This window comes from Nelumbo lutea, chromosome 6 (assembly GCF_056320005.1).
Source record: "Nelumbo lutea isolate HS-2025 chromosome 6, American lotus-T2T, whole genome shotgun sequence".
Taxonomy (NCBI): Eukaryota; Viridiplantae; Streptophyta; class Magnoliopsida; order Proteales; family Nelumbonaceae; genus Nelumbo; species Nelumbo lutea.
This window is the reverse complement of record NC_142689.1, coordinates 57,325,104-57,351,162: the sequence shown is the minus strand read 5'-3', so window position 1 is coordinate 57,351,162 and position 26,059 is coordinate 57,325,104. Positions and strand designations below refer to the sequence as shown.

General features: G+C 42.8%; 2 protein-coding genes across 2 annotated transcripts; both read left to right on the top strand.

Annotated features, from left to right (window-relative positions):
* The first annotated feature begins 3,300 nt into the window (after window positions 1-3,300).
* On the top strand, window positions 3,301-3,612 carry LOC148849027 (auxin-responsive protein SAUR21-like). The gene has a single exon (XM_088951382.1). It carries the CDS (start codon window positions 3,301-3,303, stop codon window positions 3,610-3,612), a length of 312 nt encoding a protein of 103 aa, XP_088807508.1.
* An 11,744-nt stretch (window positions 3,613-15,356) lies between these two features.
* Window positions 15,357-16,793, top strand: LOC148849026 (uncharacterized). Its single transcript, XM_088950067.1, has 3 exons — window positions 15,357-15,615; window positions 15,689-16,116; window positions 16,191-16,793. The coding sequence occupies exons 2-3, from the start codon at window positions 16,111-16,113 to the stop codon at window positions 16,491-16,493; spliced, it is 309 nt and encodes a 102-aa protein (XP_088806193.1). The 5' UTR covers window positions 15,357-15,615; window positions 15,689-16,110; the 3' UTR covers window positions 16,494-16,793.
* The last annotated feature ends 9,266 nt before the right edge of the window (window positions 16,794-26,059 follow it).

The window sequence follows — 26,059 nt, the reverse complement described above, 5'->3', positions numbered from 1 at the left end:
CGAAAGGAAAATACAGATAAGGAGAAACAAGCAAATATGATACACAAATTTACATGGTTCATCTTATAGTCTATATCCACTGGTGGAGTAAAATCAACTATGTAATCTGTAATGGAGAAGAATATAGAGTTGTGCACTCATAACCTCAGTTATAGAAAACTCTAAACCCCAAATACCACCCAAAGTCTCACCTTTCGGGTTTTTCTCAATTCAATTCGGAGTGGGTCGCAACAAAGAATCATGGCTTAACCATAACAATACTCCTCCTTGAAGTGAGCCTTTATTGAAATATTTGGTGGCCACCCTCCACTGTAAGTAAACTTTTGGGGAAAAAATTAGACTATACCTGTCAAAAACCCCCACTCTACACACTAGTACCAGCGGGTGATTTTGCATCAATTTCGAGCTGGCACCCACCCCAATTGTACTTTGGGCCTAAAAATTCTGACCTTGGGCTAAACCATCATTCTTCTTATATATATATATATATATAATTGGGCTATAATTAAACAGAAAGGACATATAGTATCATTGGGCTATAAGTCTATAACTAGATTTGAAAATCTAATTTGAATTTGAAATCATCTCTTTAGGATTTGATTCAGATTTTAATAGAATTGTAAAACGAGCCATGCCGCTTGTGGCACGGCATGGCCTGACATGACAAAGTGTGGGTCATGCCGGGCTGAGGTTTTTATGTCCACGGGCTGGCACAACCTAGCCTGCAACACGACCCACTCGAGAAACTAACAGTTGGGTACCCCTAACCCCTCCCAATAACTAGTTTCAGTTTTTTTTTTTTTTATTATAAAAATACCCCTCAATAGCTATATAACAGCTAGTTTGGTGGGGGCATTTAGGTAAAGTGATAAATAACTTTATAATAACCAAAATACCCCTCTCAACAACTAAAAAATGATTAATTTTTAGGGAATTTTGGGCAATTGAATTATCTTCAATTCTTACAAATAACCCTATCCTCCACAACAGTCCACCATTCTCATCACACTAATTCAGAAATTCTCTTCTCAATTCTCGTACAATTGTACTCTCTTAGTCTCTCATCTCAATTCTCATACACACTATACACTCATACTGTCATACACTTGGGTAGTTAGGCACTTAGCTATTTATTTAGCCATTTAGGAGGCTTTGAGAGGCTTCAACCGTTGAAATCAAGTTGAGATTTTGAATTGGTAATCTGACCAGCCGGGTAAGTTAGTAAGTGCAATTAAATTAATTTTTGTTTTTTAGAATTAAAAAATGGCCGATTCCTCCTCCTCAAACCAATTCCACAATAGTAAGTTCAACAGCCCAATTTGGAAAATATTTAAAATAGAAGAGTTTGAGGGGAAGGAAAAAATAGTCATTTGCTAAAAATGCAGGATTAACTTTAGCTTCAGTAGCAAGGGTGGTACTGGGCCTACTGGCCACTTGGCCAAACATTTGCTCTTCCATGAGAAACAAGCAAAAGATATTTACTTTAAAGATCTGTTGGATGTTGAGGATAAATTACAAGACAAAGAAGGGCATGATACTACTACATCTGATGAAGCAGATGATTAAAGTCAAGGAGATTGAGTAATTTTTTTCAATTTTATTTAAATTATTTGTTATTTTTTCAACAATGTAACATTTTATTTTCAAATTGTATTTTTTTATAATTTAAATAAAATAAAATTCCTATTTTTTCCAATTTATTGTCCATTTTGTATTTTGGTAAGTATTTTATTTTATTTCTTTTTAGATTTTTAATTTTTCAATTTGTTCCCAAATCCCAAAGCGTGTAAAGCCGCAAAGCCCAAAGGAAAGTTAGCAAAAAAAAAAAAAATAGTCTAGGCCTTTCTGGCCTGGTTCGGCCCAAGCCTAAGGTTTGCCTTGTGGCCCAGGCCCACGACATGGTCTGCAACCCGCCTAGCCCAGGCCCGTTGCACGGCATGGGACCGCATAGACTTAGATTGAGCCCTCAAATTATCCATGGGTGGGGGGCACGACCTAGGACAGCCCATGGGCCAGTATCGCACAACCTGCACTTTGCATGGGCCGCACACGGGCCATGCCCGTTTGACAACTCTAGATTCTAATAAGATTTAAATGAGGTTAAATTTGCGTGTGATCTTATTATTACCAGGAGAAGGGGTGTCAATTGGATTGGATTTGGTCCAATCCAATCCTGTTCATTTGGTCCAATCCAATCCTGTTCAATATGAGTCCATTACAGATGGACTAGGTCCAATCCAATTCAATGATTACTTTGGACCATTTTGAATTGGTTTAATTCAATGTCTGAACCGTCTAATATGTTCAAATTTATCTTAATTGAGATTGGTTCCAATCTAAACCTGATCCATTGACACTTGTATTCTTTTCTTCTAAATATTGATTCAATCCAACCCAATGCAATATAAATCTATTATGGATGGGCCAGATCCAATCCAATAAATATTTTGGACTATTAAGTCTGGACTGGTCCAATTCAATATATCTTATTGATCCATCCAAATTGATTTTAATTTGGACGATGTCCAATCCAAAACCAGTCCATTGACACCTTTAATTAACCAGGAGATCCAGAATATTATGCGCAATGGAGTTGGGTTGCTCTATCTAACCCCGGACTATGTAGAGGCCGAAGCTGATGCCAACCAAATTCAGTCTCTTTATTATAGGAACCAAAATATCTAAAAAAAAATCACCATGGCAACACCATGTAGTGGAAATATAATTCCTCTTCTGTTTGTAACTAGTGCTACTATGTATAAGCACCAAAGTGACAGGTAGGTGGGTTAGTTGGCTTCTATCCCTCTCTGTAACAAGTAAGAAGATTGAATCATAGCATACATGATTTCTATCCACAAATTGAGATTGTTGTCAACAAAATGTCTCCTAAACAACACAAACATTCTGTGCAAAACTGTGTGCGGTGATTCATCTCTCTAATAATGCATGCCGAGCAGGACAATCCCAGTTGTTCCGATTCTGAAAACCCAATTGGTTGCGGTCGGCTGCATGAATAGCACACAATCCATTTGATGAAGAGACGTGCGCATGATAGGCTAGCTAGTCTCCTCACAATAATTCACAAGCAATCCGTTTGAAAAAATTCTCCACCCATACTGCCTCCTATATATATGTGTGCGTAGATGCCCACTTCTACGCATTCAGTCACCTAGCTACAGTTGAATTAAAGCTTTTAGTTATATATCTTGTTACATCAAACGCTTTTGAGCTTTTCTCGTTTTAGCAAATATATATCTGTGATTTCTTTTGTTTTAGGTCGCTGCTTTCTCTATCAAAGAGATGGGTATTCAGTTGCCTGGAATGGTTCATGCCAAGCAGCTTCTACAAGGCTTGAGAAGGAGCCAATTTGTGGAGGCCATTACGTCTGACGTCCCGAAAGGCCACTTCGTCGTTTACGTTGGAGAGTACGAGAAGAAGCGGTACGTAGTGCCCATATCTTACTTGAAGCATCCTTCATTCCAATACCTGCTCAGTTTGGCTGAGGAAGAGTTCGGGTTCGATCACCAGATGGGTGGTCTCACAATTCCATGCAAAGAAGTAGACTTCATTCGTCTCACATCCCAGTTGAATAGATCACGAGAGAGGATGTAAACTGTAGTTTTTTTATATTTTGTACCGATGAAGGACTGAAGACAAAGGAGATGCATTGACCCACTTGGGCTTTGTTAATACATGAACTATCAAATCAGATTTATTCTTAATTTGAACATAGATTATAGATATGAGGAATATGTATTCTCGTTACTGTGGAAAGTCCACAAAGTTAAAGGGGTACAAAAAAAAAAAACACTTGTGTGAACAACAAATTAGTGATAAGTGGCAATACTATTAATAATGAGTGGTTTTTTTTTTTTATAGATATTGTGAGCGAAGTTATGTTTCAGATGAAAGTGGACCCAGCAGAGCGAAAGGGGGATATTTAACCACTTGTGTGCATGGCTTTATTATAATTAGCAATATTTCAGGCTTCTGAAATGCCACTTCACTAGCGCCTCTTATCTTTCCAATCATTCCTATGGATGAAAAATTGATACATCAGTAAAAATTGATACATCATAAAAAATGACGAGTTACTTAGCACAAAAAATTGATACATCACTAAAAATTGATTCATTAGTAATCATTAAAGGTAAATTGCAGAATTTGATGCTAATAACACTATTTTTTCCTAAACTTTCTAACATTGTTGCATCTAAACCCATCCTTCAATTATCTTGAACCGATGAAAGCGAAAAAATTACCAAAACTTTCTAAATTTACCCCTCCCTATTACATTGATATAAGATTCATAAAATTTGTATCTTTTTTTTTAACAATTTCTATAAAGTTTGTTGAATTATATATACCTTTTGAATTTTTTTTGCTTTATGTATGTTTTTCTGTAATTCTGATTTTTTGGTTGAAATATATTTTTGTGTGCTTTTAGAAAAATATTGTGTGGTGGATACATGGATCAAAGCGGGTGGATTGAGGTGAGTGAGGGTCAGGGTGGGTTTTAACCCACTATTAAAGCTGGATATAAATGACTCTTTTCGTGGCTGTTTGGTTAGTGTAAAGCCACATGTTTTTATTCAAGGGCAATTTTGACATTTAAAAATGTTGAGATGATAATATCAACAATTTTGGTTAACATTCTTACTTTGAATTTGGGAAGGACAGTGTTATTAGCATAAAGTAGGGTATTAGGGTATTAAACTGCAATTTACCCTCAAGGCTTTGTTTGGATCGATGTAAAACCTCATCAGTGTAAAAGTACATCGATGAGGTTTTACACCGAATTGTAAAAAGTGACGGTTAACTTTGAAAAGTGTGAATTCAAAAAATGTGGAGTTTTACATCGGCTTTATTGATGTAGTATTTACATCGATAATTAATATATAACTTTAGGCTGCATTTGGAAACGATGCAAATAGAGTGTAAATCCTGGTTCAGGGTAAATTTTCACTCTGGTTCACTTTTGGTTGTGTTTTGCAACATTACATTTTTCATTGACAAATGATAGATCAATACATATTTACATTGATAATAAGATGTAAAAGTACATCAATAAAAAAGAAGTAAATTTGCATTTAAGTGGGCTTTTGATAAAAAAAAGCATATGCTTTATTAGAATTCATGTTTGCATCCATTAATGCTAAAAGTCTATTTGGTAAGAATGTAAATTTATCGGTGCAAAACTAACCCAACTTTGCAATTTATATGAACTGTTTTACACTACATATTTGCATTCACACTTATCTGCATCGTTTCCAAACACAGCCTTACATGTGACAAGGTTTTACATCAATTTATGACATAAAATTCATCTCCACCCAAATGTTGACAAATCTAAAATGAAGTAGAGTTTTATGTCAATCTTGATTTATACTTCTTCCAAATGCCAACAAATCTAAATCAGAGTAGATTTTTACGTCTATCTTGACTTACACTCCTTCTAAACGCCAACAAAACTAAATCGACATAAATATTTACATCAATCTTAATTTACATCACTTCAAAATGCAAACTAAAGAAAATGTTTGAAAAAAACCAAGTACCATAATATCATTATGTGATGTCTATAGAATATGTTGTACTTTACTATGTGATATCTATAGAATCTGTTGTACTTGGTTGCACTTCATTTTCATGTACTTCCATTCTATTTGTGACAGACATCTACTTTACTATGTGATATCAATAGACACGTTTATAATTTTGAAGATCTTATACTTGACATGTGTACTTAGGCCGAATCTCTCTCCCAGTAAGGTTAAACTTGCAACTTAGTTCCTTGTGCTCCTTCTCCACCTCGGAATGGTCTTATTCTCCACCAATGCCCCCACCATCATTCCCCTCCACCTTGGAATCTCTCTAAAACCTCCACCTCAGAATGGCCTTCTTCTACACAACCCCCCCCCCCACCATCATACCTGCCTCTGCCTCCACCACCGATCGCCATGTACACCACTAGTGCCACTTGAAGGAGAGAGCCCTCTCAACTGAAGAACTCTCTGTTTTTTCACCGCAGCGGAGCAAGTTCCAGAGTGCCCATTGCATCTCGCGGCTTAGTCCCCTGTGCTCCTTCTCCATTTCGGAATGTCTTTTTTGGATTTTAATCTCATAAGAGATTAAATCCAATGGGTTTGATTGGTCAATTACATGAGAAATTGCACCTGCACACTTGATTGAAAAATTAGCTTTTCTCTTACAAAACCTAGTTTTGAACTTGTCCCACATTGGAAATTTATAAGCTTTGAACGCGCGCACCCACATGGCTCGCGAAGGGCGGCTTTGGTTTTGGTGCGATGCTGACCATTGGTCACCGTTGATGAGATCAACGGTCACGATTCAATCGGGTGTGGTCAAGAGGCATAATTCAAAGTTAACAGTCATTAACTGTTAACCACTTTTTAAATAGTCACAATGTTTGAAATTGTGACTGTTCAAGGTGCCTTCTCTGAACCAGCACCTACCTTTTCTTCATACCTGTTCATAAACTATTTAAGGAGCATGAATCAGACTTCAAAAATACACATTTTTGAAATCCACTTTCTCTTTCTTTCTCAGTCTGGTTTGCTACAGTCTCACAGAAGGTTTCTTCGAAGATTCTTCAACTTTGTTGGTTGTAGATTCTCGCCCAAGGCTCTGTTGTATCCTGGGAATGGATTTTCCTGTAATCCAGCAGCAAACTCAGTGAAACTAAGTGGGGGAAAATAACATTCTAACGCCTCAGAGCTTCTCCTCCAAAGTTACAGTAACCCCTTTTTCTAACAATTTTAGAATGTTATTCTACAATGGAGGCAGAAGCAAGCATTACTTTGATCAAGATGATGAACCAAGATCTTGTTCCACTAGACTAGTTCGATGGAGCAAACTTCAGTCGATGGCAAGACAAGATGATCTTCTTTCTGACCACACTAAAACTATACTATTTGCTAGACCTGAATCTGCAAAACGAGAAGATGACTCACTTCTGTGTCGATGACACATATTGAATGCCTTATTAGACTGGCTTTACAACTTCTACAAGGAACTTACATCTCCAAAAGAAATCTGGAAGACCCTAGAATTCAAATACAATGTGCAAAAAGCAGGTACGAATAAATATCTTATTGCAGAATACTTTGACTTCACCATGAACGAACATAAATTCATACTGGAGCAAGTTCATGAACTACGGGTGATAGTCAACAAAATTCGAACCCTTGACATCATCCTTCCTGAATCATTCAAAGTGGGAGCAATCATTGCCAAACTTCCACCCTCTTGAAAGGATTACAAGAAAAAGATTCTGCACAAGGCTGAAGAACTTACCTTGGAGTAAATTCAGCAACACCTTCGTATTGAAGAAGAGTCTCGGATTAGAGACAGTAGGGATAAGACCCTGGCCGGTATACTGAACTCTAAGGTCAATTTTGTGGAAAACGGATCAAAGAAGACTAATCCTACATTACAAGTAAAGAAGAAGGATGGGAAATTCAAGAAGAGCAACAATAAGAAATGATCATGCTATGTTTGTAGAAAGAAGGGGCATTATTCCTAAGTCTGTCGATATCGGAAAGGTGAAACCAGGTCTGCAAACATGGTAGAAGACAATCTAGTGGCCATGATTATTGAATTCAACATGGCAGAATCATCTTTTAGATGGTGGTTTGATTTAGGCGCCACAGTCCATGTTTGCAAGGATAAGTCCTTGTTCAATACATATGAAGAAGTAATTGATGGCCAAGAGGTACAGATGGAAAACCAAACATGTGCCAAAGTTATTGGAAGAGGCAGCGCAAAGTTGAACTTCACCTCCGAAAAAACACTAACTCTCCTAAATGTTTTCCATGTTCCTGACATTAGAAAGAACTTTGTCTCAATAAATCTTGTCTATAAGAGGGGATTCAAAGTTGTCTTTGAATCTGACAAATTAACCCTATCCAAGAATGGGATGTTTGTTGGAAAGGGATATGGTTGTAATGGTATGTTCAAATTAAGTATTAATGAAGGAAAAATTTCAACTTATATTATTGATTCTTTCTCTTTATGGCATGATAGATTAGCACACTTGAATTTTAAATCCATAAAGAAGATGAGCAAACTTGGTATAATTGTTTCAGTAACGAATCAACTGAAATATGTGAGATATATGTAAAATCTAAAATGGCTAAGAAACATTTCCCTAGTATTAAGAGAAATTCTCAACTTCTACAACTAATTCATTCTAACATTTGTGAACTCAATGGTGTATTAATTAGAGGAGGTAAGAGATACTTTATAACATTTATAGATGACTTTTCTAGGCACACCTATGTCTACCTTATGAGAACTAAGGATGAAGCCTTTGACATGTTTAAATTGTACAAGATTGAAGTTGAAAATCAACTAGAAAAGAAAATTAAAATCCTTAGAAGTGATAGATATGGTGAATACTTTAAAAATAATTTTAATTCTTTATGTGAAGAATTTGAAATAATACATCAATGTTCTGCTCCCTATACCCCTCAATAAAATGGCTTGACTGAAAGGAAAAATAGAACATTTACAGAAATGATAAACTGTATATTGTTAAAAGCTAATGCACCCTTAAACCTGTGGGGGGGGGGAAGCACTCCTAACAGCCTGCCATTTACATAACAGAATTATTTCTAGAGTGAATAACAAATGCCCATATGAATTATGGATAGGAAGAAAGCCTAATTTAGCATATCTAAAAGTGTGGGGGTGCTTAGCATATTATAGAGTTCTAAATCCTAATAGAACCAAATTAGGACTCAAAGCTAAGAGAAGTATGCTTGTTGGATATGTAGAACATAGTAAGGCCTATAGGCTTCTAGACTTAGAGTCCAACATAATTATTGAAACTAGAGATGTTGAATTTTTTGAAAATAAACTGTGTTCTAAATCTACAGAAAATGACAGAGAACCTGAAAGAGAAACTCAGATCTCAATTCCTATTGATAATAATGAGACTGAAAGAAAAATGACATAACTGTAACACCTATAATAGGACCTAGAAGAAGTCAAAGACAAGGAACAGAGAAACACTTAGGTTCAGATTTTTTCTACTCAGTCAATTGTATTTTTGGTTGAGGCTGATAGAGAGAAGATTTTAAAAAAGATACATATCGTCCTGAACATTGAAAATAATCCAAAACTATAGTGAGGCCATGACCTCTAGAGATGCTGTCTTTTGGAAGGAAGCTATAAATGATGAAATGAATTCAATAATGTCAAATAACACGGGTACTAATAGACATGCCTCTAGGATCAAAACCAATAAAATGCAAATGAGTGTTTAGAAGAAAATACAACATTGATGGAATTGTACAAACTTTTAAGGCTATATTGGTAACCAAAGGATTTAGTCAAAAAGAAGGGATTGATTAGTTTGACACCTATGCACCAGTGGCTAGAACAACTTCTATTAGAGCACTTATAGCATTAGCATCCATTTATCACTTATATGTTCATCAAATGGATGTTAAAACTAATTTCTTAAATGGTGATTTAAATGAAGAGGTTTATATAGAACAACCGGAAGGATTTGTTTTTCCTGGAAATGAGAAGAAAGTTTATAAACTAGTTAAATCACTATATGGATTAAAACAAACACCTAAACAGTGGCATGATAAATTTGATTCTTGCATTTTAGCTTTTGGTTTTAAACATAATAGTGCTGATAGATGCATCTACTCAAAATTCACTGAAAATTATGAAGTAATTGTATGTCTTTATGTTGATGATATGCTTATTGTGGGTACAAATATGATTGACATAAATGAAACTAAAAACTACTTACCCTCTATCTTCAAGATGAAAGATTTAGGAGAAGTAGATACCATCTTGTGAATAAAAGTTAAAAAGCATAGTAGGGGTTATGCATTAAGCCAATCACGTTATATTGAGAAAGTATTTAATAAATTTAAGCATTTAGGGTTTAAAAAATATAGCACGCTATATGATTCTGGTATAAAGCTAGTAGAAAATACTGGTAGAGCAATTGCACAACTTGAGTATGCTAGTGCATTAGGAAGCTTGATGTATGTTATGTTTTGTACTAGACCTGATATTGCATTTGTAGTAAGTAAACTCAGTCGGTTTACAAGTAGTCCCGGTGAAGAGCACTGGAAGGCAATTGGGAGAGTTCTTGGGTATCTCAAGAGAACCTTGGAACTTGGATTGTTTGACTGTGATTATCCAGTTATATTGAAAGTGTATACTGATAAAAGTTGGATTATCGGTAATGGAGATAACAAGTCCACCTTTGGATGGATTTTCGTCCTCGGTGGGGGTGCGATTTGTTGGGCATCCAAGAGACAAACTTGTATATCTCACTCGACCATGGAATCTGAATTCATAGCCTTAGTGGTTACTGGAAAAGAGGCTGAATTGATTAGGAATTTTTTATTGGATATAAAACTTTGGTCTAGTCCTATGCCTCCAATTTTCATTTACTGTAATAGTGAGACAACTTTGTCAAGAGCCTATAGTGGGAGCTACAATGGTAAGTCCAGACATATAAGTTTGAGAAATGAATTTGTTAGGCAAATGATTCAAGATGGAGTCATCACTATAACCTATGTGAGGTCAAGTAAAAACTTGGCTGATTTTCTTACCAAGGGCTTGGCCAGAGAATTGGTAAGAATGACAACCAAAGACATGGAATTAAAACCCTTTGTTTAGTTACCTGTAATGGTAACCCAATTTGAACTGAAAAACCATCAGTATTGGGTTTAATGGGTAACAACAAGTTACATCAATGTGACTGTTAGCACTGACATTGAGAAATTTTCCATCACAACATAAACAGTGTTGTTCGGTATGATGAAAAGTTGAGTTAAACTCTTAATGAAGTTTTGAAATGTGTCAAATAACGAAATACATAGTGGAACTTCACCAATGTGAACATAGAACTAGTGCTACTTTTCATGAGAGTTTGGGTTTTCTCTCGGGATTGTTCATGAAACCAGGAAAGAAGCACATGGCCGTAACAGTGTTGAGCAAAACTTGAAACTCTTGCAGAGACTAGACATTTTTGTGTGTATGTGTGTCTCCGATCTGTCTTTAGAGTAATTGGTTTAAGATCTTACCATCAATAACTTTGACAAGGCTCTGAGATATCTATACTAATAAAATGTTTAAGTTGATAAACACCTTTTGTATGCATAATTGTGTCATAGTAGTTTGGATTGAGAGAGAACTATGTAATTGATCAATCAATGTGAGGGATTGTTGTATTTTAATTTCATAAGAGATTAAATCCAATGGGTTTGATTGGTCAATTACTTGATTGAAATATCAACTTTTCTCTTACAAAACACAATTTTGAACTTGTCCCACATTGGAAAATTATAAGATTTGAATGCACGCACCCGCGTGGCTTGCGAATGGCAACTTTGGTTTTGGTGTGATGACGACCGTTGATCACCGTTGAATAGTTCAACGATCATGATTCGATCGGGTGTGATCAAGAGGCATAATTCAAAATTAACAGTTTAACCACTTTTTAAATAGTCACAATGTTTGAAATTGTGACTGTTCAAGGTGCCTTCTCTGAACCAACACCTACCTTTTCTTCATGCGTGCACCTGTGTGGCTCGCGAAGGGCGGCTTTGGTTTTGGTGCGATGTTGACCATTGCTCACTGTTGATGAGATCAATGGTCACGATTCGATCGGGTGTGATCAAGAGGCATAATTCAAAGTTAACTATCATTAACTGTTAATCACTTTTTAAATAGTCACAATGTTTGAAATTGTGACTGTTCAAGGTGCCTTTTTTGAACCAACACCTACCTTTTCTTCATACCTATTCATAAACTATATAAGGAGCATGAATCGGACTTCAAAAATACACATTTTCGAAATCCACTTTCTCTCTCTTTCTCAGTCCGGTCTGCTACAATCTCACAGAAGTTTTCTTCAGAGATTCTTCAACTTCGGTGGTTGCAGATTCTCACCCAAGGCTCTGTTGTATCCTGGGAATGGATTTGCTTGTAACCCAACAACAAACTCGGTGAAACTGAGTGGGGGTAAATAACGTTCTAAAGACAGTGTCTTCAGATGCGCCTCAGAGCTTCTCCTCCAAAGTTACAGTGACCTCTTTTTCCAACAGTTTTCTTCTCAACCAACGACCCCACCATCATTCCCCTCCACCTCGGAATCTCTTTGAAACCTCCACCTCGGTGTATGGACACCCCCTGCATTTAACACATACCCTCCAAAAAGCTTCTTTCCCACTCCAAAGCGGTTCTCATCTTTGTATTTATCGCATGGAGTCTCTCACATCGATAGATATTCTCATTGCCTTCTATGATGCTGAGAAGAGATAGTAGCCATCGGCCTACCTCGCGGGAGAAAGGTGACCCTGAGGATGCTTCCATAGGACTCTCTTTACATGTCTTTCCTTCGCTTTTCGTGAAGCCGCATCGACCTTCTTCCTCTCCCTCCCTCCCTCTATCATTTCTAACCTTTCCTTCACTTTTCATGAAGCCACATCGACCCTCTTCCTCTCCCTCCCTCCCTCAATCATTTCTAAATCCATCTACCGTAAATAATAAATTTCCATTTTTCTCTGATTTACCGGTAATATCTGTTCTCTCTGGCGGATTTTTTTCTACCAGCGATTGGGGATGGATGGAATAAGGATCGAATCCGGTTCTTCGGTAAGGGACATCGTCGAACCTGAATTTGTTTGTGAGAAATGTTTAATCCATTTGTTGTAAGCCACGTACGATCCAAGGAAAAATTTTATTTTTGTAATCTCAATTTTTTGTATTATAACAAGTGTTTTAATTTCCCTGAATCTATAACTCTGTATTATACTACGGGCTATCTGATCATTGTATAGTTAGGGATTTTCCTTTAGTTTTTTTTTGTGATTTTCTTTTTATCAGTTTGTATAGTTAGGGTTTTAGATTTTGACTGGATTGGATTGGAAGGAAAGAGATAAGATAAGAGAAGGGGAATTCATTCAATATTTCATTCAATATGAGTTTGAGCACTGCTGATGAAGATTCGGCATCGGAGATCCATCTTCCGACAGATATCAATTGGCAAATGCTAGATGATGTGGGTTGGCTTGGCCCAGCCCACTAATGCTTGACAATGTCAGCCACAACAGGAGGGAGCACTGCTGCCTTCGTACAGAGCCAACCGCATCATGGCCAAACGTACCTGATGGAGCGCAATCCGGCCGGTCTTAACTGTCAACGAACTCGCCTCTGAGCTGAAGCGTTGGGGGGCCAGAAACGGGGAAGATGAGAGAGCTCCAGGGGGAACCCGGTGTGATAACTCCGACGCTCAAGTCAGTAATCTCTCAATGGCAAATTGTAGACCAGATAGCGCAAAGTTCACATACCTTGTTTGTTGGGGGCAGGAGGTTCTTATAATCACTTCGCGCACTCGCTCCGAGGCCCTTGTCAGGTCGGGTATGATTACCCTTGCGTCTGTTAATTCGGCCACCGTCCTTTCTGCTGGGACAGAACCATCACTACCTAACTGTCTCTCTAACTAGAGATGGCGGTGTCGGGTGGCGGTGGCAGGTGGCCGTTTAGAGTGCAGCTGTCAAGCATCAGATCCCAAGTCAGTCCGGTGCGGCGCCCTCGGGTACGGACTTCCTCAGTGTCAGGCATGGTACGATTTGTTTGGTTTTGGTGCTCGGAAGGTGACGCGGAGTGGTGAGTAAGGCGAAGTCTTGAGTTCGGAGGTATGTATAGGGCGGGCCAGTTCGGCGAGGTGTACCCCGAACTGTTACAAGGTTGGCCAGTTCAGCGAGGTGTACCCCGAACTGTTACAAGGTTAGCCAGTTCGGCGAGGTGTACCCCGACTGTTACAAGGTTGGCCAGTTCGGCGAGGTGAATCCCGAACTGTTACAAGGTTGGCCAGTTTGGTGAAGTGTATCTCGAACTGTTACAAGGTTGGCCAGTTCGGTGAAGTGTATCCCGAACTATTACAAGGTAGGCCAGTTCGGATTACTTTCTGGTTTGGGGTCAAGGGTGAGTTCGGGCCCCCAGTAGGGAGTTCGGTCCGCTGGTGTCTCCCCTTGGTGTTCGCGCCTTAGGTTCGCTTTTGTGCCGAGCTGTTGTTTTTGCCACATGTCGCATAACTGTGAGGTCGGGCCAAGTCTTCCTTCATCAATTGCCCCCACTCCTCGTGCAAGGGTCTTGCCTTGGCGCGGGGAGTTTTGCGAGGTAGTAGGTGGATTTGTCCTGTCCTTTGAACCTTGAATGCGCGAGTTGCTTTTGCGAGGGTTCTTCGGTTTCCGAGAAGGCGGGAAACGTGCCTACTAATAAATGTTGATGGTTGACCGCGCGCGTTTTTAATTTCAAAAATTCACGCCGCTGGGACGTGACAGCGGGTCATTCAAACTTGAAAAAAGCGCGCCACTGCTGGACGTGCACTGGCATTTGTCAGGGAGACGTGTGGCGTGGTCAGTTTCAGAAAGACGTGCGTCAGCGCGATGTCAGTTTCGAAAAGACCTGCGCCGACGTTTCGCTTTTTTCGGAAGGACGTGCGCCAATCACGTCTCGACCTCAGGGGACGTGCGGTCAGCGCGAATGTGGGCCGTCGGTTCGTCTTTGATCTGTACGATCGGTTCTTGGTTACTGTAGCTATAAATAGTGGGGGACCCCAGTCGATTTGTCACTTCTGCGGTTTGCCTATTGAGCTCGCGTACAACTTTTCAGCTCGCGTCCAAGTTTTTTCAGCTCGCGCCTAGGCTGGTTACATAGCCTCCAAGGTTTCTTTGGCTTGTTCCCGTCTCCGGAGCCTTCAAAACTTTCTTTCGGTGAGTACTTTCCAGAATCCACCTCTTTTCCTCAATGTCTAGCTTTGATAGCTCAGACGACTCTTCAAGTAGGACTGACGTAGGTTCTACAAACCGAGCTGTATCCCCCGACTGCCTCAGTGATTCTGAGGTGGAACTCGAGGACTATGAACCAGTAGGCCGAGCCACTTCGGGCAGTTTGGCGTCTACCTCTCGCCGAGGTCGGATGCTAGACAGGTTTGGTCCCTCGACCATGACGCCCGAGGGGCTTCAATCTATACTTATGTCTTACAATTTGCTTGGGGGGTATACATATTTTTTTCCTTCGGGTAGCTTTCCTTGGGAACACGGTCCTGATGAGATCGTGATTTTTTGAGAGCAGCTCGCTGCGGGGTTGCGACTTCCTTTCCACCCCTTCTCGTCGAAGTCATAAACCATTTCGGTGTCACCATTGGCCAACTTCATCCGAACTCTATTTGGAACCTGGTGGGGACAGTCTCCCTTTTTTGCAAGCAGAATTTCCCTTTAGATTTAGAGATATTCTCCTCCATCTTGATGCTCAAGAGATAGGCGAGTTCTCTTCCTGTGGGAAGACGGGCGTATTACCTTTCTCCTCGCCTAGGCTTTAAGCTTCTGCACGATCTTTCTAATAAGGTCCCGACGTGGAAGCGGGACTACTTCGGTGTGCGAAGTGCACAAGGATGGCCCTTTCAGACCGGGTGGGGTGAGGCCGCTCCTGATTCAGGTGTTACTCTCGACAAAGAGACGGTGAAGGGCCTCCAGCAATGGGCACGACAAGGTTTAAAGTGCCATCACTACTTAACGGAGGCCAAGCTTATTGCGGCCGGCCTGAGTTCGGGTAGGTTTCTAGTACTACAGTTTCTTGTTGCTTTGTTCCTTTATTTTTTCTGATGTTGAACTCGTTTTTGCAGGTGTGATGGACACGAAGAGAACTCGTGGGGGGCGTCTATTCCAAGGTATGAAGAGGAGGAAGCGGGTCGCCAAGTGAACTCGTACCGAGCTGCCCCCGGAAGAGGAGCCTCAAGTTACAGACAACACAACGGAGGATCTGCCCAGGGAGCCCGAGGTGACTCCGATTCATGAAGCTGCTGGGGTGCCTTACGCTGAGACCACCTATACGGGCGCTCCTGCATACTCAAGTGCTCCTGCTCACTCTGGGTTCGCTTATACGCAGGCTGGGCCCTCGGGTTCGGGAGCTCAAGGGGAGTTCAAGAGTGTGTTGACGCTGAACTACGCTCTTCAGAAGAGTAGGGAGGCTACTTTCCCTGAGGAGATCGTAGCGTGGACCGATCTTCCTTTGAACTAGGTCACCTGCCGCGCCGTAACACATGCTATGGTGGTAAGTCAGATTTCGTTTGCCTTTTTCATTTTCTGTTGCTTTTGTTGTCATTGCTCACTTGTTTCTTTTGGTAGGTGAATTCTTCAATTCATGCCTTAGCAGCCCAAGTGGAGAGGAGCTCGCGACAAGCGCGAGCTGCTGAGGTTTCCGCTCATGCTGTTGAAGAGGCTTTCCGTGCTGCAGAGGCAAATACCCGAGCTGCTCAGGCGGCCGCTTATGCTGCCAAAGAGGCTGCTCGCGTCGCAATGGCCAGGCAGGCGAGGTCTCAGCGTGATGCCGAGGCCATGGGGGTCGTTGTCAAGCACATGGCAGACTTGAAGTTGGATTTGCAGCATCAAGTCGAGTATCTTCAAGAGGACATTAGGGAGAAAACGTAGATTTTTTCCCAAGGCATTGAAGACGCCAAGAAGAAGGCCGTTGAAGACTACATTGCCTCTCCGCGTTTTGATGATCTGATGGTGGATTCTTACAGAAGGGGGTTCAAACTGAGCTAGTGGATGATCCGGAACACATACCCCGACCTCGATGTTAGTGCCATATCCACCTCACGCATAACTCAGGAGATGGCCAATGCTGCTGATGGCGAGCCGGACTCTGAAGGAGAGGCAGGGCCTTTGGGTGTTGTTGAAATGCCTTCTGATGGCGAAGAAGTAGCTTCGGGCATGTAAAGATAATCTTTTTTTTTTTGAAGTGCCTTCTGATGGCCAATGTACTCCTGTTTCTTGCAACGGAATAGATAATCTTTTTCCCCAAGTGTTCCTTTGTCCCGAACTAATTCTTTGTCTAACTGATAATATGCCACTTTCTTGTCCGGGTTATTATACTTCCGCAACCTGTTTTGCCGCGAAGGCTTTTGCAGCGAACTGTTTTTTTTTTTTTTTTTGCCGAGCTGATAATATGCCATTTTCTTTGCTTGTTTATGCCGAGGTTCTTGGCTTGCACCATGTCCCATAGGACCTGACACCTCGCTTGGCGGTTTATAGGTAGTATCGCCTTAGGTTCATGATGTTCCACGCTCGAGGTACTTGTTTGCCTTCCAAAGTTTTGAGTTCGTATGCCCCCCCGAGCGCTCTCTTTACTTTATAGGGCCCTTTCCAGTTTGGTCCAAGTTTGCCCACGCCGGGTTCGGACACCATAATCTTACGAAGGACCAGGTCGCCGACTCGAAAGCTTTGTTGCTTTACTCTGGCATTGTAGTAGCGAGCTACCTGCTGCTGGTAAGCTGCTGTCCGGATGTGCGCAAGGTCCCTTACCTCGTCCAGTAGGTCATGGTTGGTGCGTAACTCATCTCCATTTGTCCGATCATCGTATGTTTCTAGTCGCAATGTTGGTACTTCAATTTCCGCCGGGATCACTGCTTTAGTGTCGTAGGTGAGGTTGAAGGGGGTTTCTCCCGTGGCGGTTTTTTCTGTAGTTCGGTGAGCCCACAAGACACTTGGTAGCTCTTCGGCCCACAATCCCTTAGCTCGATCCAGACGTGCTTTTAGTCCGCGCAGGATGGCTTTGTTCATTACTTCCGTCTGACCATTTGCCTGCGGGTGTGTGACTGATGTGAAGTTTTGCTGAATCCCCATGTTCTGGCACCACTCTTGGAACATGATATCCTCGAACTGCTTGCCGTTGTTGGAAATTAGTACCCAAGGTAACCCGAAACGACATATTATATTCTTTCAAAAGAAGTTCTGTATGTTTCGAGCCGTAACAGTTGCTAGAGGTTCGACTTCTATTCACTTCGTAAAGTAGTCTACTGCAACAACTAGGAATTTTCTTCCGCCTGTTGCTGGTGGGAATGGCCCCAGGAGGTCGATGCCCCATTGTGCAAAGGGCCACGGGCTGGCGAAGTATTTGAGGTCGGAGGCAGGCTGATGGTGGAGATTGGCGTGCTTCTGACACTTGTCGCATTTTCTGACGAGCTCGACAACTTCTGCCTTCATCGTTGGCCAACAGTATCCTTGTCGAAGTGCTTTTTGGGCGAGTGCTCTGCCCCCCAAGTGTCCGCCGCACAGTCCTTCATGAGTGTCACGGAGTACGAACTCGGCTTCGGCAGGTCGTAGGCAACGCAAGTAGGGGAGCGTGTAGGACCGTTGGTATAACCGTTCGTCTATTATGACGTATTTGGCTGCCTGGCGCTGCACCCTCTTGGCCGCATTGCGTTCTGCAGGGAGGGTTCCGTCTATCAAGAAGCTCGCGAGTGGGTCGATCCAGCTCGGCTCTGCTTCCGGGACGGGAGCGACCTCCTCTGCCCCCCCGAGAATACTAGGCCGAGGTAAGTCCTCTATGTACACGGTTCTCATGTTGTTGTGACTTGTGCTGGCTAACCGGGACAGAGCGTCGGCCTCAGTGTTCTCTGACATCGGGATTTTCCTGATGAAGTGTGACTGAAAGTTGAGCAGGGCCTCTTTTACTTTCACCAAATATGCGATCATGGAGAGCTCGCGTGCTTCATACTCGCCCGTAACTTGGTTGACCACGAGCTGGGAATCGCTGCAGATGACCAAGTGCTTTGCCTTCACCTTTCGCGCTAGGTCCAGCCTAGCTATCAGTGCTTCGTACTCTGCCTCGTTGTTGGATGCCGCGAACTCAAAGCGTAGTGCGTACTCTAATTTTGTGCCGCCCGGGCCGCATAAGACTATTCCAGCCCCACTGCCTTGCTGGTTCGAGGAACCATCCACGTGAAGGATCCAGGGCTCCTCATCCCAGTTCGCATTTCTCCTAACTAGGAGAGATGCCACACTTGCTGCTACTTAACGGGGTTCAGACTCTATTGGCTCGGGAGCTCCGAGTTCACCCGAACTGGGGACCTCGGGCTCGACCTGTAGGGCTTCGTGGCTGAAAGTGCACTCGGCGATAAAATCTGCCAAAGCTTGGGCCTTAATTGCAGTTCGGGGTTTGTACCGCAGATTGTACTCGCTGAGTTCGATGGCCCATTTCGTCAGTCTATCGGAGACCTCGGGCTTTAGCAAAACTTGTCTTAGGGGTTTGTCGGTTAAGACAATGACGGTGTGAGCTTGGAAGTACGGGCAGAGTTTCCGAGCTTATATCACCAGTGCGTAGGCAATTTTTTCAATCTGCGGGTACCTTGTTTCTGCTCCCTGTAGAATTTTACTAACATAATAGACGGGCCGCTGGACCCGATCTACTTGTTTTACTAATACCGAACTGACCACTTCGTCGCTCGCCGAGAGGTACAGTTCTAGGACCTCGCCCTCCTCGGGTCTGGCTAAGGTTGGTATGGTGGCGAGGTAAGTCTTTAGCTCGTCGAACGCAAGCTGGCAATCTCGGGTCTATTCAAACCCTTTGCCTTTGATTGCCTTGAAGAAAGGCAGGCAGCGGTCTGCCGACTTGGACATGAAGCGGCTCAGAACGGCTATGCAGTCGTTTAGCCTTTGAACTTATTTTACTTTCCGAGGTGGTCTCATATCAAGGATGGCCTTTATTTTGTCCGGGTTGGCCTCAATGCCGCGCCGGTTGACAATGTACCCTAGGAACTTACCCGAGGTGACACCGAATACACACTTGTTTGGGTTTAGTCTCATGTTATACTGACGCAGAATTTGGAAGACAGAATCCAAGTCTTTTATTAATTCTTGCGAAAACTGTGTTTTGACGACCATGTCGTCTACATAACATTCGATTTTCATGCCAATTAAAGGCCGAAAAAATTTATTTACAAGTCTTTCAAAGGTCGCACCAGCATTCTTTAGCCCAAAGGGCATGACCTTGTAACAGTACAGGTCGAACTCGGTAATGAAGCTGGTTTTTTCTTGGTCGGACTGGTCCATCTTAATCTGGTTGTAGCCTGAGTAGGCGTCTAGGAAACTTAGCAACTCGTGTCCCGAGATCGCGTCCACCAGGCGGTCAATTCGGGGTAGGGGGAAGCAGTCTTTTGGGCAAGCTCAGTTCAGATTGGTGTAGTCGACGCACATGCGCCACTTGCCGTTGGCTTTTTTCACCAGCACTGGGTTGGCTACCCAGCTCGGATAATGAACTTCCCTTATGAAGTCCGCTACGAGGAGCTTTTGGACTTCTTCATTGACCGCCCTCCAGCGCTCCGGGGCTAAGTTGCGTTTCTTCTGTCTAATGGGTCTGACTACAGGGTCAGTGTTAAGCTTGTGAGTTATAAGGCCAGGGTCAATACCGGGCATATCTGCCGCGGACCATGCAAAAATATCTAAATTTTGGAGTAAGAAGCTCACCAGTTTAGTTCGCAAAGGCTCCTTGACGGAGGCGCCGATTTGTAGAGTTCGCGTCGGATCTGTAGCCAAGGTCGGGACTACGACTGTTTCCTCAGTGGGCGAAGCTCGTTTCTCGCCCTGCTCCGCCGGTCGCTCTAGTTTGAGGTCATCGGCTGCCTTATTTTTTCCCTTTAGGGCGGCAACATAGCACTTGCGGGACTCGAGTTGGTCGCCCCGCGCTACCCCCACACCAAAGTCCGTGGGGAACTTCATTGCCAGATAATAGGTGGAGACCACTGCACGCAGAATATGCGTAATTGGTCGCCCTATTATGGCGTTGTATGGGGAGGGGGTCGCGACCACCAGGAAATCGTGGTTGAGTTTTACTGTGCACGGCCATGTGCCAACTTCCATAGGTACTATTATTTTTCCCAAGGGCATGACTTCCTCTCCGTTGAAGCCTACCAAAGGAGTGTGAGTGGGTTTCAAATTGCTTTTCTGCAACTGCAATTGGTCGAACGCCGATTTGAATAGTATGTCCGCCAAACTGCCTGATTCTACCAGTACGCACTGGACTTCAAAGTCGCTGATCCTTAGCTTTATGATGAGCGTGTCGTCGTAGGGGTATTGAACACCTCGCACATCGTCTTCTGTAAAAAAGATCGGGTCTTCCTTCTTTGGCCTCTTGGGAGGGTTCTGCTCCTCTCGGGCTGCTTCGCGAACTGATGTCCTTGCTGTCGCCGAAGTGCATCCTGCCACCACTGAACCGCCCACTATCACGTGGATGGTTCCCCAGACTGGCCTTTCTTCTGGGGGAGGTCGCTGCAAGGCTTCAGCCTGTCTGTTGCTCGGCTCGGGGACATCCTTCCCATGTTCCCCTTGCCGACCTACTTTATTACTATTGTCATAATGTACAAAATTTCTTAAGTACCTGCGACAGATGAGTCCTTCTATCTCATCGCGGAGATTATTACAATGCTCGGTGCTATGACCGTGATCTTTATGGAAACTACAATATAAATTTTTGTTCCACTCGTTGGGGTTGCTCTTTAGGCGAGGTGGCCACTTTATGTAAGGGGCATCCTTGATCGTCATCAGGATCTCAGTCCGCCTTGTGTTCAATGCCGTGTAATCCGTCCGAACTGTTAGGGGAGCTCAGGACAGCTGACTTGGCTTTGCATCTCGGTTGTGGCCTCTTTTGTCGCCGAGTTTGGAGGGATCGCTTTCTCTTTTTGTTTTTTCAACACTGCCTTCGTTTCTCTGGTTGATCTCTTCCTATATTCTCATAAACTTGTTCGCGAGCTTGAGGAAGTCGGCCACGGTTGCTGGCTGACTGGCCACCATGTGCCAATTGAATTCTTTGTGCGTCACACCCCTTTTGGCCGCGGCAAGCTGTACCACGGGGTCTAACCGAGAGATCTGTAGACATGCCTCATTGAACCGTTTGATGTAGCTCCAGATGGGTTCTCCCTCTCTTTGGTTTACCCTGAAGATACTTTCCTCGGTTCTGGGACACCTTTTGCTGGTGACAAAGTGCGTAGTGAAGATCTACACGAACTGGGGCCAGCTTTTTATTGACCCGGAAGCTAGGTTCCGGTACCAGGTGCGGACCACTCCTCTGAAGGTGGTGGTGAAGGCCACGCACATGCACGACTCGCTTGCCCTAGCGAGGTGCATTTGCGACTGAAACGCGTTGACGTGGTCGTTGGGGTCAAATGACCCATCATACTTGTCCAGAGAAGGGAGTTTGAAATCTCTAGGCAAGGGGACTGCCAACAGTTCCGCTGAAAGGGGGGAAGGAACTAAGAGAATGGGGACGGTTTTTACCTCGCCCGAGCTCGTTTCTTCCTTTCCTTTGAGCTCAGGTAGCACGCGGGTAGCAGTTCAGTGACTTTGTCGGTGCCTTCTTTGAGTGGGCCTGGTGCTGGCGCTGCTTGCCTCTGTGTTGCCGAGCTCGATGGGCCCGGATTGCTGGCCTACTACCAAGGCACTGAAGTTGTTCTCCATGAGTGGGAACTCGGGCTTGGAGCGCCGAGGTGACTTTGTTGGCGAGGTTCTTGACTCACCCGCAGGCTGCGAGGCGGGAGTGATCTTTCTTTGTTTTCGGCCTGGGGATGAGGCCTGACTGTTAGGGGGGTTCTGCGGTCGGGAAGCCTCTCCTTGGTGAGGTCGTCCACCTTGAGGGGAGGCCTTGACCGGCTTTGAAACAGGGTGCCGGGGGGAAGTGGCTGGTTCAAGGGTAGCTGAGGGAATTGTTGTTGATAATGGTGTTGAGAGAGGTGGTGCAACACCTGGTGTTGTTGGAGTTGGTGCTGCTGGAATTGCTGCATTTGAGCCTGCACTGCCCGCATGCACTGCATCAGATCATCTATCTGGTTTTGGCGGGCTGCCAGTGGGACAGCAGTCAGTTTCGCGAAGTTCGTTTCAACGGGGAGTGGGAGAGGGATGTTCAGCGAGGGAGTGTTCAGAGGTGCCACCGCATGTGGCACATTCAAACTTGGGATCCTATCCACTGAAAGGGGGATGGTGAACTGCCCAATGCACACCGTCGGAGCATTAAGTTGCTCTCCGGTAGTGGCTGTTTCGGTTCCACGTCTGGCACTGCTAGAGGAGGCCATTTCGGTGTTGGAGTGGGTGTTGGGAGTTTTTGAAAGAGGGATAGGTAAAAGAAATTTAGAGGGAGGCTTTTAGAAGCTTTCCCACAGACGGTGCCAATTGAAGGAGCACAATCCGACCGGTCTTAGCTGTCAACGAACTCGCCTATGAGCTGGAGCGTCGGGGGGCCTGAAACGGGGAAGATGAGAGAGCTCCAGGGGGAACCCAGTGTGATAACTCCGAAGCTCAAGTCAGTAATCTCTCAAAGGCAAATTGTAGACCAGATAGCGCAAAGTTCACATACCTTGTTTGTTGGGGGCAGGGGGTTCTTATAATCACTTCGCGCACTCGCTCCAAGGCCCTTGTCAGGTCGGGTATGATTAACCTTGCATCTGTCAATTCGGCCGCCGTCTTTTCTGCTGGGACAGAATCGTCACTGCCTAACCGTCTCTCTAACTGGAGATGGCGGTGTTGGGTGGCGGTGGCAGGTGGCCGTTTAGAGTGCGGCGTCAAGCGTCAGATCCCAAGTCAGTCCGGTGGGGCGCCCTCAGGTACGGACTTCCTTAGTGTCAAGCATGGTACGATTTGTTTGGCTTTGGTGCTCGGAAGGTGACGCAGAGTGGTGAGCGAGGCAAAGTCTTGAGTTCGGAGGTATGTATAGGGCGGGCCAGTTCGGCGATGTGTACCCCGAACTGTTATAAGGTTGACCAGTTCGGCGAGGTGTACCCCGAATTGTTACAAGGTTGGCCAGTTCGGCGAGGTGAATCCCGAACTGTTACAAGGTTGGCCAGTTCGGTGAAGTGTATCCCGAACTGTTACAAGGTTGGCCAGTTCGGTGAAGTGTATCCCGAACTATTACAAGGTAGGCCAGTTCGGATTACTTTCTAGTTTGGGGCCAAGGGTGAGTTCGGGCCCCCAGTAGGGAGTTTAGTCCGCTGGTGTCTCCCCTTGCTGTTCGCGCCTTAGGCTCACTTTTGTGCCGAGCTGTTGTTTTTGCCACGTGTCGCATAACTGTGAGGTCGGGCCAAATCTTCTTTCATCAGTACCCACCAGGGCCTCCCGCCTGACCTCGCACGACTCTCATTCAGGGCATTCATCTTCACCTACCTTCAACATGCTCAAGTATAAATAAGAGGTAACTTCCCCTTAAAGGGGATCCAGAATAGAAAATTCTAACACAGCTTACTCATTTACTCCTTGCACCTACCTTGCTTCCCTAGCATTTACTTCAGGAGATTTGGTGCATCCGAGGACTATTTCCAAGACCTCGCCTGCACCCTCTCCTACTTTACACCTCGTACTAACTTGAGCATTGAAGCTTCTGCCTCGAGTACCCACCCAGGCCTATAACATTCCCTGTCTTGCAGTTCCTTTGGTCACTAGGAACCTCGCCTCGGCTACCACGATCCTCAGCTTCGGCTCACCTCTTATGAGGCCTCGAAGTCCTTGGCCAACATTCAAAACCTGGAGAGTGAATTGACCTCGTTGCCTCCGACCAATCCGTGCAACAACACTAGACAAATCCAAATTCTTCTTTTTGGGTGCCACTCTCTTTTCCGGCGTCTTAGGCGCATTGTACCCTGTTGTGGTGCTCAAGACATGGCAATAGGTCTCGCAAACACAAATTCCTTATATCAGAATAGCCTTCTCCATCCTGCGCCACGAAGGTTTCCAAGGCCTCTATAGGGGCTTTAGCACATCACTGATTGGCACAATCCTTGCTCGGGCTCTCTACATGACAACGCTTGAGGTCACGAAGTGCAACTTTGGAACCAACTAGTATATATATATTTCTATATATTTTATATATATTTATGTATATTATATTATATATATTTTAATATTTTTATATATTATAAATTAATAAATATGCATTATATATAAGGGAAATTGTCTAAAACTCACCATGAGTTTTCACCATGTCAGTATGTTTTTATTTTCCAAAACTTACTTTCCATAAGTGCACCGTTAATGCTTCTTAATAAAGGTGTCCACATCAGCATAAATAACATTTTTCATGACCAAATTACCCTTAGATGGTGAGTTAGAGGAAAAGGGTATTTTTCAATTTTTGATTTTCATGTTTTTTGCATTTTTAGTGTTTTGTTATAATTTTCAATGTTTTTTATAATTTATGTTTTTTACATTTTTCTATTTTCTAAATCTATAATTTTTCTTGTATTCTTTGTTATTTTTTTGCAATTTCTGTGTGTTTTCTATAATTTTTGGTGTTTTTTCTACAATTTTTATTTTCTGATTTTGTTTTTCAATTTCTATAGATTCTATAATTTGAAAATAATTTTTTATTTTGTTTAAAATTTCTATAATTTTTTATATGTTTTTGAAAATTGAGTGTTTTATGTATTTTATATTTGAAAATATTTGTTTGAACTTTTCCCGTTTTCATGTCTAATTATTAAAATATATGTATATATTTTATATTTCTCTATGAAGGTTAAAATGGTAATATATTAACACCCGTTAATTTGTTTAATGTCAAGTTAGTGACATGGTGACTTTTAGACATTTTGAAAAGTTGTGGTAAGTTTAAGAGAAGTGTCAAAATCTCAAGGTGAGTTTTTGACAATTTCCCTATATATATATTTATAATATATGATATATTATTGATTAATTAAAATATAATATTTTATATATATTTATATTTTTATTATATATTTATATATATATTTTTATAATATATATTATAAAAATTAAAAAATCGAAAATTTGACGAACTGAATCGACAGTTAACTGAACCAATCAACTGGTTTTGATTATCGGTTTTCTAGAAACTGGTAGTACCAGTTCGATCTAAGAAAAAGCCCCATGGTTCGATTAACCGAACCATGAGCACCCCTACATTCATCTCGACAAGTACCCCTTCTTTCCCTGCCAACCCCTATTTAGCGTTGCATCTAACAGACACAGTCTTTGACAAACACAGAGACGTGAGCCCTAATTTCCCCTCTCTCAGTCTCTTTCATTCATGATTCTCCCCCCTCTCTCTTTAGACCTTTGAATCACAAGGATCCATTCAACTCGACACGTACTCCTTCCTTCCTCCCCCGCAAGCCCTGATTTGATGCTATCTCTAACAGACAAAAAGATGTGAGCCCTGATTTCACCCCCACTCATCCAAGTAGAATTTGACCCAGATGAAGCCGATGATGCCG